Genomic DNA, 12948 nt, shown 5'->3' with positions numbered 1-12948 from the left:
ATATATGTAACAATATATCTTTGAGTTCTTCTTACAGGAACTAATGCCCCCACCTAAGTGAAGGATGGTAACTTCAGGCTAAGTACATGTTTCTTGGAACACCACCCTGTTCCCTCACCACTAAGCAATCAGAAGAAAATCCCACACCTTGCAGCCCTCACCCAAAATTTTGCCTTTAAAAACTCTTCTTCAGAAACTATCAGGAAGTTTGGGTCTTTTGAGCATGAGCCTCCCCATACTCCTTGTTTGGTCCTTGCAATAAACCTTTCTCTGCCCCAAACTCCAACATTTCGGTTTGTTTGGCCTTACTGTGCATTGGGCACACAAACTTGGATTCGACAGCAATTTGTGTTTTAATTTTATTTATGACATACAGAAGTTTTAAAACTTCATCCAGTCACACTTATCTTTTCCTCTGGTTTTGGATTCTGGTATTATGATTAAGAAAATCTTAGCCACCCCAATAGTATCAATATATTCTTTTTATTCTTTTATAGTTTAAACCATTTAAGACCTTAATCAACCTAGAATGTACTTTAGTTTTATGTGAGTTAAAATCCTTTCTTTCTTCTGAAGTTAACCTGCTATGCCAACAGTGTTTATTGACTAATCCATTTTCCTTCCACTGATTTAAAATGTGAATCTTATCACAGTCTTATCACAAACTATTGTATATACTAGAGTCTAATTTGGGGCCTTTCATTTTGCTCTATTGATCTGTTTATCTCCTCTGAGCCAGTTCTACACTGATTAAGTTATTGTCATTTGATAAATTTTTAAAAATCTGATTGGGCTTGTTCCACATTATTCTTTTTCCTTTTCAAGTTTTCTTGGCTATTTTTGTCCATTTATTGCTCTGGATGATCTAAGATCCCTCTACTACCCAATTAGGGGAAAAATGCTATTGGAATTTCAAATAGACTTGCATTCAATTTGTAGATTAATTTAGAGAATACTGACATCTTTACAATATTGAATCTTTATACTGGGAATGTGGTTTAACTCTCCATTTATTCTAGCCTACTTTCATGTCTCTAAGAAAGTTTTATAGTTTTCTTCTAATAGGTATTTTAAAGATCATTTCTCAGTTTTATTTTTATTGAGAGAGTGAATGGGATTTTTACATTTTATTATACAAGAATGCTCCATTGATTTTTTAAATATATTTATTTTGTGACCAGCCACCTTACTGAACTATCCTGTTAAGTCTAATAGTTTTCCAGTTGATTCATTTGTGTTCCTTAGTTAGACAATTATGCTATCTGAGAATAATGATGATTTTTGTCCCTCTTTTCCAGTAGTTATATCTTTTATTTATGATTCTTACAATACATTAGCTATATCCTCCACAGCAATACTAAATGAGAGTGGTGATAGCAGACATCTTTATCTTGTACCTGACTTTAATGGGCATGTCTCTAGTTGTTCACCAAAAAGCACGAAGTTGTTTGAAGTTCATATTAATTGTCATATCATTACAATATTCTTCTATTCCCGTTTATTTATTTATTTATTTATTTATTTTTGGCTCTGTTGGGTCCTCGTTGCTGCACACAGGCTTTCTCTAGTTGTGGCGAGCAGGGGCAACTCTTCGTTGTGGTGTGTGGGCTTCTCATTGCAGTGGCTTCTCTTGTTGCGGAGCACGGGCTCTAGGCGTGTGGGCTTCAGTAATGGTGGCTCGTGGGCTCTAGAGTGAAGGCTCAGTAGTTGTGGCGCACAGGCTTAGTTGCTCTGCTGCATGTGGGATCTTCCCGGAGCAGGGTTCAAACCCGTGTCCCCTGCATAGGCAGGCAGATTCTTAACCACTGCACCACCAGGGAAGTCCCTATTCCCATCTTTTAAAAACCAAATATGAATGTTGAATTTTTATAAAATGCCTTTTTAGCATTTATCGAGGTAATATGATAACTTAAGGAAAAGTCATTCACTTATTCCTGTGATGAGATTTCTTAAAACCGTATCTTTCTCAGATTTGTCTATGCATCCTACTTGGTCAAGGCACATTATTAATTTCTGCATGTTATTTTAATGTTACGTAGAATTCTCCTGCTTGCATTTTGGTTAAGGTCCTTACATTTATATTGATAAGTAGGATCAGTCTGTGGTTTTCTTTTTTTTATACAGTGACTATCTTGGTCTGTTTTTGATATCAGGATAATGCTATTCCCTTAAAATAAAGAGAAAAATGTATCCTCTTTTTATTTGTTATGGAATGGAATATAGCAGTCAAAGTTTTAAAGGACTTAGCAAAAAAATCATCCAAGCCCAGTGTCTTTGCTGAGGTAATAATTTTAAAACTTCTAATTTTTTTCATCTTGATTATTCATCTATTCAGGTTTTTCAACCTTTTCTGAGAAAATTTTGTAAGTTTATATTTTTCTACAAATGTCCATTTTAATGAGATTTTAAAACTTTAGTACTGTAATTATATACCATTATCTTATTTAACTATTTTCATCTGTATACTTTGTTATACCCATTTTCTCATTCTTACTTTTATATATTTGTGGGTTTATATTTTATTTGTTTGTCCTTTTTCATTCATGTTTGGATTCTATTTTCAAATCCATCCTTCCTTGGGACCCCTTTCTCCTTCACCCAAGCTCCTAGTAGGATTTTCTAATGCTAAATCCAACTATTTTCTCCCTCTTTCCCAGGCACCCAGTGCTTTTGTGCAGACTTTATCTTCTCTGAGTCACTCACCACAGAGCCTGACAGGTTCCACAGTGAGAAGTTTCCTTCTTTTCTTTTCTACAAAAACCTATTTGATTTGGTCCCATCCCTCAAATTGCTGTCAGGTAACTGTTTAATTCATCCACTAAAGACAGTGAGAGGGAGTAAAAGAGAAAGACCACTGAAGTGGGATTTGGAAGCCCAGAGATTAAGTCCTGAATCAGATATGTCACCAACTAGCTCTCTGGCCTTATCTCCAGACCTTACTTTCCCCAGCTGTAAAATAAGGTACTTGGATTTCAGGATTTCCAGAATCCTGTTCACCTTGAGAATTCTATGATTATCTATTGTCCAGTTACCCAAATAAAATATCTCTAGTTGAGATGAGATTAATACGTCATTCTGTCTACATAATGCTTTCACATTTTCACAGCTATTTGGGGGATTTTTTAACCCAAAGCAGTGAACAGCATAATGCTTCCTAACATTCCTTAAAAATGAGCGAAGAGTTCTTTATAAAATTCACTGGATCCTTCAGTGTCAAAATTAAATCTACTGTGTTTCCTAACAAAGAAACCAATAGAAGCTTGAACAATTTCTGGAAAAACTGAAGTAGTACCAAGAAATGGAATCACCAAATTGCCAAGCAAAGCAGTATGATAACATATAATAATACGAGGTGATGGCACCACTCTGGCTTTATGTATCTATTTAGAGTTATAGTTATAATTTCTCCCAAAGGAGACCGTGAGTCAATCTCCTAATTCTGTTCTTAAACCCTTGTCCTAGACAACAGCATTATTTTGAGGTAAACCTGAAAGGGTAACTCTAGTGGGAACTGCCCTTCTTCTAGGAACAGTATCCACGCTAGCTCCATATATGTGGTTCTTGCTATGAACCCATTTACACAGCAGCAGTTCACTGATTGGCCCAGAAAGGAGACATGACCAAAGCAAAACCAATGAACTTCTTCATTGGATATTTGGACCTGGGACCAAGAGTAAGGGGAATTTCCCTGGTGAAACCAAGCAGGACCCCGTGGGGCCATCCCAGGTACAAAAACCCCTCTGCGTTCCCTGTTTTTTGAAAAATGCTTTAGTCTTGTAGGCCTTCCCTGAGTTCCAAAACACAGACTCAAGCAGTTACTAATTAGGGAAGTGAGGGATACAGAAACAAAGAAAAAACAGTTAAGCAAGAAAAGTAATGACAGCTTAAACAACAGTCAGTGATAAAACAAAAGTCCTAGGTCTTCCTCAAGGAATATCCATAACAATCTGATGCATACCTTTGAGTTATTAGGAAGAAACTAAGACCCCCATCCAGGTGGAGGATGGTGACTACATGAAGACCAAAAGCATGGAGACCCCAGACTGGTTGGAACCAGAGGTTGATGATTAAGATTTCTGAAACACCACCCTGTTACCTCACTATCAACCAATCAGAAGAAAGTCATGCATCCTGCAGCTCTCACACCAAATGTCACCTTTAAAAACCCTTCCCTGAAAGCCTTTTGAGCATGAACTGCCTATTCTCCTTGTTTGGAACCTGCAATAAACACTGTACTTTCCTTCACCACAAGCTGGGTCAGTAAATTGGCTTTGCTGCGTGGCGAGTGAGTGGACCCAAGTTTGGTTCGGTAACACTGGGAGTGCTGAATGTACTGAACATGTAGGTAGTGAAGCTCATGAGCCAACAGAAGCCATGAGTTCTGTCACATGGAGATCGGTTGTGGCAAGACAGAAAAAAAGGAATCTATATGCAGAAGTGGGGCATAGAAGCAACTGGACAAAGATCCATGGAGGAGTCAATCTCAAAAAGATGTGCTAACTCCAAGGCTATGAGAGAAACACCACTCTTAGACTAATACAGATGACTGGCATGCTGCAGTGAATGTCAGAGCAAAACAGCCTACTTTAAAGGTGGTTAATGAGACTTAACCATGAGTACTTGCTAACAGAACATGAGAACTCTCTGCATTGGGTTTCAGTGTTCAGACAGAAGAAAGAGGCCATTCAAATATGGATCCATATAGAACATAGAACAGTGTGGTGCCAATGAACAGAGCAAAGTCAGATGAGAAAAGAGGGGTGAACACAGACCATGCTACCATAAGCTAACAGTTTACAGGAACTTCTTAGTGAAGACGGACATGTGGCAACCACTTAAAGATGACTAAATTAATTTTGTATCATGTTTACATTGACTAGATAATAAGTTCAAGGTTTTATTTCATAGAGTAGATTTAGGGATTCATAATCAATCACTTTGATAATCTTTATAAAGACATAAATGAATTAACCCTACAAGGTATAGTTATAACGAGCTGAACCTGGATGATCCCAAGTGGCAATTCCAACAACATTTAGATTTTCAGCACATTAAGAATAAACCACCCAATTCTATCAAACATTGAGAAAAGAGCTAACACCTATCCTTCTCAAATTCTTTCAAAATATAGCAAAGGGAGGAACACTCCCAAACTCATTCTATGAGGCCACCATCACCCTGATACCAAAACCAGACAAAGATGTCACAAAAAAGGAAAACTACAGGCCAATATCACTGATGAACATAAGTGCAAAACTCCTCAACACAATACTAGCAAACAGAATCCAACGGCACATTAAAAGGATTTTACACCATGACCAAGTGGGATTTATCCCAGGAATGCAAGGATTCTTCAATATACGCAAATCAATCAATGTGATACATCATATTAACAAAGTGAAGAATAAAAACCATATGATCATCTCAACAGATGCAGAAAAAGCTTTCGACATAATTCACCACCCATTTATGATAAAAACCCTCCATAAGGTAGGCATTGAGGGAACTCAACTCGACATAACAAAGGCCATATATGACAAACCCACAGCCAACATTGTTCTCAATGGTGAAAAACTGAAACCATTTCCTCTAAGATCAGGAACAAGACAAAGTTGCCCACTCTCACCACTATTATTCAACATAGTTTTGGAAGTTTTAGCCACAGCAATCAGAGAAGAAAAAGAAATAAAAGGAATCCAAATCGGAAAAGAAGTAAAGATGTCACTGTTTGCAGATGAGAGGATACTATACATAGAGAATCCTAAAGACGCTACCAGAAAACTACTAGAGCTTATCAATGAGTTTGGTAAAGTAGCAGGATACAAAATTAATGCACAGAAATCTCTTGCATTCCTATACACTAATGATGAAAAATCTGAAAGAGAAATGAATGAAACACTCCCATTTACCACTACAATAAAAAGAATAAAATACCTAGGAATAAACCTATCTAAGGAGGCAAAAGACCTGTATGCAGAGAACTATAAGACACTGATGAAAGAAATTAAAGATGATACAAACAGATGGAGAGTTATACCATGCAGACGTAGAGAATGGACTTGAAGACATGGGGAGGGGGAAGGGTAAGCTGGGACAAAGTGAAAGAGTGGCATGGACATATATGCACTACCAAATGTAAAATAGATATCTAGTGGGAAGCAGCCACATAGCACAGGGAGATCAGCTTGGTGCTTTGTGTCCACCTAGAGGCGTGGGATAGGGAGGGTGGGAGCGAGATGCAAGAGGGAGGAGATATGGGGATGTATGTATATGTATAGCTGATTCACTTTGTTATACAGCAGAAGCTAACACACCATTGTAAAGCAATTATACTCCAATAAAGATGTTAAAAAAATTAGTATATGGTAGATGAGTGTGTTCTTCTCTGCACAAAGATATTTATATCACACACTCACTCCAGGAGATCTGAAAGGGGACGAAAGAAGGAGTTTAATAGTTTTCTAATATTTATGAATTTTATCAATATATTTATAAGAATAAGCTATAAAATTATGAGAGGCAAAATTTGAGGCAACAATATGGAGGTTTTGCTAAATTTCATAGGTTGCTGATCATACCCAGCTTCAGTTTCTTGGCCAATGCGTCAACTTGAATTGTGGGATCAGATCCCATGGACAGAAGACATATCAGAGGTGTTCGTGTATCACTTTCTTCCCAAGTTTTCTCCAGATTTAAGATAACTGGTTCTGTGTACTTTTCCTCCAAAGAATCTGCAATATACTTTCTTGCTTGAAAAACAGTACGGTCTGGGCACCAAGACCTAGAAATGCACACGTTAGAGGAAATAAATTCAGGTTTAAAAAATTCTATCTAATGCTAAGCACATAAAGAACACATAGTTAGTTAGCAAAAGGATAGTGAGCTAATCCTTCTTTATGCAGATATGTGTAAGATGGATGGCAAGGTTTTCTATCCTTGGATGAATGCAAGTTTATTCATATAGTTTTGATGCTAGGCATTGGCAAGGAGTAGGTCAGGGCCAGTTCTGTTGCCAATCTAGAAGGGAACGTAGAAGTCAACTGATCCAAACGTCTCATTTTCAGAGGAAGCAGCAACTACTCTGAAGCTTTAGTTATTTTCTTTTTAAAACACATCAGTGATTATCCCTAGTAACTAAGCTATCAGCTTCAGGTAAGCAATTCCTCATTCAAACTAATACACAGGAGCACATTCATTCTTTCACAAATATTTATGGAGTGAATACTATACATCAGGCCCTGCTCTTGATGCCAGGGACTCAGCAGGGATGCAAGGGGAGGTGTCCTCTGCCAGGTCCAGTACATGATGGGGGCTAGCCTGCTGCATACTCAAGGTTCTACAGTCTTCAGAGGGAGATAATATGTCAATGGTGTTAGAAGTAGCTTGATCAGCAAGCATTTATTTAATACCATCTGTGTAGACTACACTGTAGCAGGTTCTACACACAATGACACATTAAATAAATGTCATTTGATATTTTTAGATCACAGAGAAGCTCTATGGATTCTTCTTTGTTAGTAGATTGCATTATTCATTTGACATAGATTCAATTTTAAAATGATGGATATAAGACACATCTATTCTAATAAAATAAAAACAAATAGCCATTTTGCAGTCTGCAGGTCCTGAGGTCATCACTGCTGACAGCTCTGATCACTCTCAAAGAGTGACAACAACCAGGAAACAACTTTTCTAAGAAAACTCAGGGGTATAACATTAGGAGAGACAAAAACAACTCCAACATAATCCGACATATTTTTGTTATTCTTTTGGTGGTTTCATCTCCCCCAACTCTACCCTTCTGTGTTGCCCACCACACACACACACCCCGCCACACACACACACACACACACACCTTCCAATATAGAAGCCTTCTTTGAGCTACTGCATGTTGAGAAAACATGAAAAGTGAGAACATCCTCAACATCACTTTCAAACTTTTGCTTCCATTTGAATAGCCAAAACAGCATTTATATGTTTCAACAGTAAAATATTCTTGGTTTTAGCTTAAAAACTAATTGCCTTGTAACTCTGTGAGATCTATTCTTTTACAGAAGTAAATTCAACAATAAATGATTCACTCAATGGTAAATGATGAGCAAAGTGAATAGTAAAAACATATTTTTCATACGTGTTTTGCTAAAAGCACTATCATTAACACATTATCAAAATATACCTTTCACCATATTATTTGCCATCCCAAACTTCAGTTTGGAAGCATATACATCTATTACAGTAACTACTGGGACATAGTGAAGTAAGCTCACTGAGGTGGGATCTGTAATTTGACACTATATAGTGATGCTTTAGGTCTGATAATACCTATTCTCACCTGATAAGTAAAAGCTTGTGGCAGGTATCTAGTGAGTCATTATATCCATCAGGGATGATTTCCTCCTCTGGAGCATCTTTATCAAACCAGATTTTCCATCCCTTCTCATTACGAGATATCTAAAATAAATAAGCTGATTAGCGAGCCCCAGGAATATATGCAATTAAAATTGAATAACCTGAGAAGGTCATTCTTTATAGGCAGCTAATTTTTTAAACATGACCACACTGTTTACATTTTTCTTCAGAACCAGTGACTCAGATAGACTGGATATTATGATTCCCTTTCAGTTTTTCCATTGCTCTTCTACGTGATTCGCTAAAATTAGGACTATGTATCAATTACACTAAACGACTGGGCAGGAAAAAACATAGACCAGGGTTTCTCAATCTCCGCACTATGGGCATTTAGGGCCAGATTAATTTAGTGTTGAGAGAGGCTGTCCTGTGCATTTTACGTTGTTTAGCAGCATCCTTGGCTCTATCCATTAGTCACCAGGAGCACCTCTGCCCCTGATTTGTGGCAATAAAAAAGGTCTCCAGAATTGTCAATGCACTCTGGGGTGTGGCACCAGGTTGCCCTTGGATGAGAACCACTGACATAGACCACTTTGATACCCAAACCTGTGTATGTGGACCTCTACTTAAACTAGTGATAGATGACAAAATCAAAACTTTGATTTTCCTAGTCATCCCCCCACCTTGAGACCTTAAACCTAAGAATGGATGAAGTCTCTCCAAGAGCTGGTCTCAAACACCTGTTCTTTCAGAAGCATGGAGAGAACCACAGGTTTTCAGAGATATTAAAGGATGCTCCCTGAAGTCCGAGCGCTGTCAAAACTAATTACAGAAACTATAGATCGGTGAGCCTGACGCTGCTCCTCAGCAACAATCAGGCTGGATTATTTAGACAGTGTCTGAAGCATGTTTTAAAAGCCATGGCAAGCACTAATAGCAAATATTTATATAGCAGATACTATGTGCCAGACCCAAGGACTGTACTTTTACTTCTATTATCCCCATTTTTTACTGAGGCACAGAGAGGTTAAATAACCACCCAAAGTCCACACCATACAAGCAATTCATCATCTAGGATACAGACAGGGTGCAAGTTAATAACAAAACAATTGCTCTGTAAATCAGTTGCTCCAACTTTGTCCCTGGGATGCTAAAAGATGGAGGAGAATTTCTGAAATGTTTCACAGCTGCCATCTTTCTCTGAAGATTGCAGTGGCTCTCCCTAGTTGGCTGCTGCCAAAAGAATCTGCCTGGCGCAGGGCTTGGAGGGCCTGGGTGCTGCTGCAGCCCCACCCTACTGCACTGGTACCTGTGCTCTGCTACCCAGAGTGCCCCCTGCAGGTCTCCTCCACACTGGCTGCTAAAGAGAAGGAGTTCCAAGAAGAAACAGGGTGCGTATTCTCAACCTACTGGCCTTCCATCTGCTAATTTTGACTCTACCATATAAAGCTTTCAGGGCGAGCTGCATCTGTGATAGGATAACTCCCAGCCCCTTGCTCCTGTATTTCCCATTCCTGGCCCTCGCTGCTAGCAAAACCACCTCCAGGTGTTAAACAGTTTGGCCTGGGATGCCAAGGCAGGGCAGCTGCTCTTTGAGGCTATTTTTGTTTCAATTTCTGACACCCACTCCGCTGGGAGATTGATCTCCTGTTTCCTCCCTTCCTCCCACAGACAGGCCAAACTCTTGGCCATCTGATGGCAGGTCGCCCTGATGGCAAATTTCTGCAAGTTTGTGGAGAATAACTCTTCGTCTTCCCTTCTGGCCCATCCAATGGTGTAAAAGAAGTTGGACAGAAATAACTCATGGTGTCATGAGCATGGGGTCAAATTACAGCTTTACCATTTATGGGCTATGTGGCCTTGGGCAAGTGCTTAACCTCTTTGAATCTCAGTTATCTCATCTATTAATCATGTCAATAATACTTCCCTTGCACAGTTATTATTGTTGCAAAGTACCTACCCATAGTAAGCAGTAGTAGCTAGCCACCAGATTCTACACCAAGGGTATTTAAAATCTAACTGACCGAGGCAAATGATACTGTATATCCTTATATTAATATAACCCGTCAGCAGAGGGGTGATTTTTCCCAGTGGTACTTTAAGGCTGCCTTTACCCAGTCTCGGACCAGACCCAGACCACTTTTTTTTTTTTTCAAAGTATTTGTTTGGACTTGGAAGACTCAGCTGTAGCTGTAGTACAAAACAAAGCTTACTGTCCACCACAGATAGAGTCTAGGGACTTTATCCAGTTGACTCTGACCCAACCATGGTGAATGGGTAAAGAATACATAATGTTCCAGAAGTACCCCTAAACAGACACACCTAGTGTACTCTTGGGAGGGGGACGGAATGTTTGTGGAGGGGAGGGAATCACATGGTGACAGTGCGAGGCTTCTGCCATCCTCAGCCTAGGGATAAGGCTACCAATCACTCACTTTGTCCGTCACCAGCAACTGTAAAAAAGATGATTATCAGCATTTGACACTGGGAAATTGCAGGCCCTCCATTGGTGACACACAGGCATAACCAACAGACCTCAGTAATAAACAACTGTCTTTATTCTGAGTTGCATAATTGTTTTCTGGTGAGAGTTGAATCAACAACTAATCCACAATAACCAATTTACATTTTCAGATAAGAAAAACAGGTAAATCGGGGTCTGTTTCACCATTTTCACCATTATAACTTCACCATTTTATAAATATTTTCACCACTGAAGTGACTGATTTTTTATAGAAGGACCTCAACCTCTTCACTTGCCTCAAATTCAAATTTGCACAAATAATTTCATCATAGGCATGAAAACATAGAGTGTACAATAAAAGGGTCCACCCACCCAGAATAAAAGCGTTCTGATTCTGACAGCAACTCAAGCAGGTTATAAATGATCCATGCCCACCACACAGAAGTAAAGGCAGTTGCCTGCACCTGTGAAAAGATTCCTTGGGATATCCTTCTGTCCACCGCCCCCAACCCCCTAGAAGAGCCACAGCGCCTTAAAGCTACACAAGTGTACTGACTCCTCTGGGTGAAGGGTTTGTCACCAGGAGGCCCCAGTTTAAATGGCCCAGGTGTGTTTGGGTTTACAGATCAGTACTTTTTCCAACCCTTTATTACCTGGTTCATAATTTCTGCAAATTGCGGAAGTTTACTCAGTTCCACAAGATTCAGCCAGGTCATATCAAGGATCCAGCGAAATGGTTTGGGAGGGCAGGCTTTCAGATCTAGAGCTGCTCCCCCTGTGGAAAGGCATCAGTGGGAATCAGGTCAGCTTGTGCTCTATTTTTTAGAAATTTATTTTCCAAATAATAAAAAATGAGATAACCATATCACACACAAAAATGGGAAAATTGGAAAATAATCACGTTATAGAAAATGTGGTTACCTTTTTTGGGTACAGTTCCTTCAAGTGTTAGTGATTTATACCATCTTATACAGATAGCAACTCCCTGTCATTTTTCCCTGCAAAGAATTTTTCTCAGGTGGTTGCAGATGTTTGCCTTTTTATTGTTTTTTAACTATCTGAAATTTATAATTTTGATATCAATGAATCGGTTGATCTTTTCATGTGTGATTTTAAAAGTCATTTCTTAGTCATCACTCCTCCAGAAGTTTGATATTCAATACTATTGAAATATTTTTTATCAGGTCAAAAAGATGGATAAATGGATAGATGAAGGGATGGAGGGAAAGAGGAAGAGAGGAGTATAATACATCTGTGGGTTTTTAAGGGGTTAATTATGTTCAAATCATTTATTCATTGATTGATTCAACAAACATTCACTGAGCCACCTCTATGTATCTGGCATATTCCAGGCACTGGGGATAAAGCAGAGGAAACCCAACATGGCTCCTGCTCTCACCGAGTCGAGTGGAGAATGTGAGTGATAGCACTGGATTGTACTTTGAAGCAAATCACAAGTCAAATGAGCACATTCAGTGTGACAATCGCCACCAAGAAGTGTGATTATATCTGCACTTTCAAAATTCCTCTATTGCATGTCTTTAGCAATGTTTTATCATAATAATTCCAGTTCTGTTGTTTAATTCAGATGTATGCCAAACAGTGGTTCTTGAACTTTTAAATTCTATAACCCTCCTGAAGAACTCATCAAATCCCTCCACCTCACTTATCAACCCGGGGACAAAAACAGGGGAGGTGGTGGGTGGAGGGGACTACAGGTCTCTGCTCTCCCCTCCAGCATCTTCCTGAGAAGGTGAATGAGCTGAAGTACTCCTTTCGTGTAAATCCCTTTGCTCCACTGTGGAGTCAGGGGCTCTGACTGCCACAACACCTTTAGAACCTGTAAACCTTCCTCCCACACGCCCCCACCCCTCGCAGCGACCAGGTGAAAAAGACCTTACTCTAGCTAACACTGAGTTTACCATAGGAGAAGCAAGCCCTAGAGTAAATCACCTGCAGATTTAAGGGATTCTCTCCTCTAACATGGAGGTAGATGCATACCTTTTCTTCTTGGTTGTTTCCCCCTCACAGTGATTTCATGTAAACATATACCTCAAAGACATCAGGAGAAGATATTTAAGCTACATCAGTGTTTCCAACATATCATGCACCTAAACTAACCCAGAACAATCACA

At 39.1% G+C, this 12948-nt stretch overlaps 1 protein-coding gene across 1 annotated transcript in view; it reads right to left on the bottom strand.

The window, feature by feature from the left end:
• DNAH8 (dynein axonemal heavy chain 8) overlaps positions 1–12948 on the bottom strand; it is a 343843-nt gene that overhangs the window by 80905 nt on the left and 249990 nt on the right. The window contains exons 80-82 of the mRNA XM_081246835.1: positions 11467–11588; positions 8333–8451; positions 6579–6781 (exon numbers count right to left, since the gene is read on the bottom strand). Of these exons, the coding sequence (XP_081102961.1) occupies positions 6579–6781; positions 8333–8451; positions 11467–11588 (444 nt within the window). The remainder of the gene's footprint in view (positions 1–6578; positions 6782–8332; positions 8452–11466; positions 11589–12948) is intronic.

This window comes from Mesoplodon bidens (assembly GCF_964165515.1).
Source record: "Mesoplodon bidens genome assembly, chromosome: 10".
In the NCBI taxonomy this organism is placed as follows: Eukaryota; Metazoa; Chordata; class Mammalia; order Artiodactyla; family Ziphiidae; genus Mesoplodon; species Mesoplodon bidens.
Note: the sequence above shows the minus strand (reverse complement) of the source record. Positions and strands in the feature narration are given on the sequence as shown.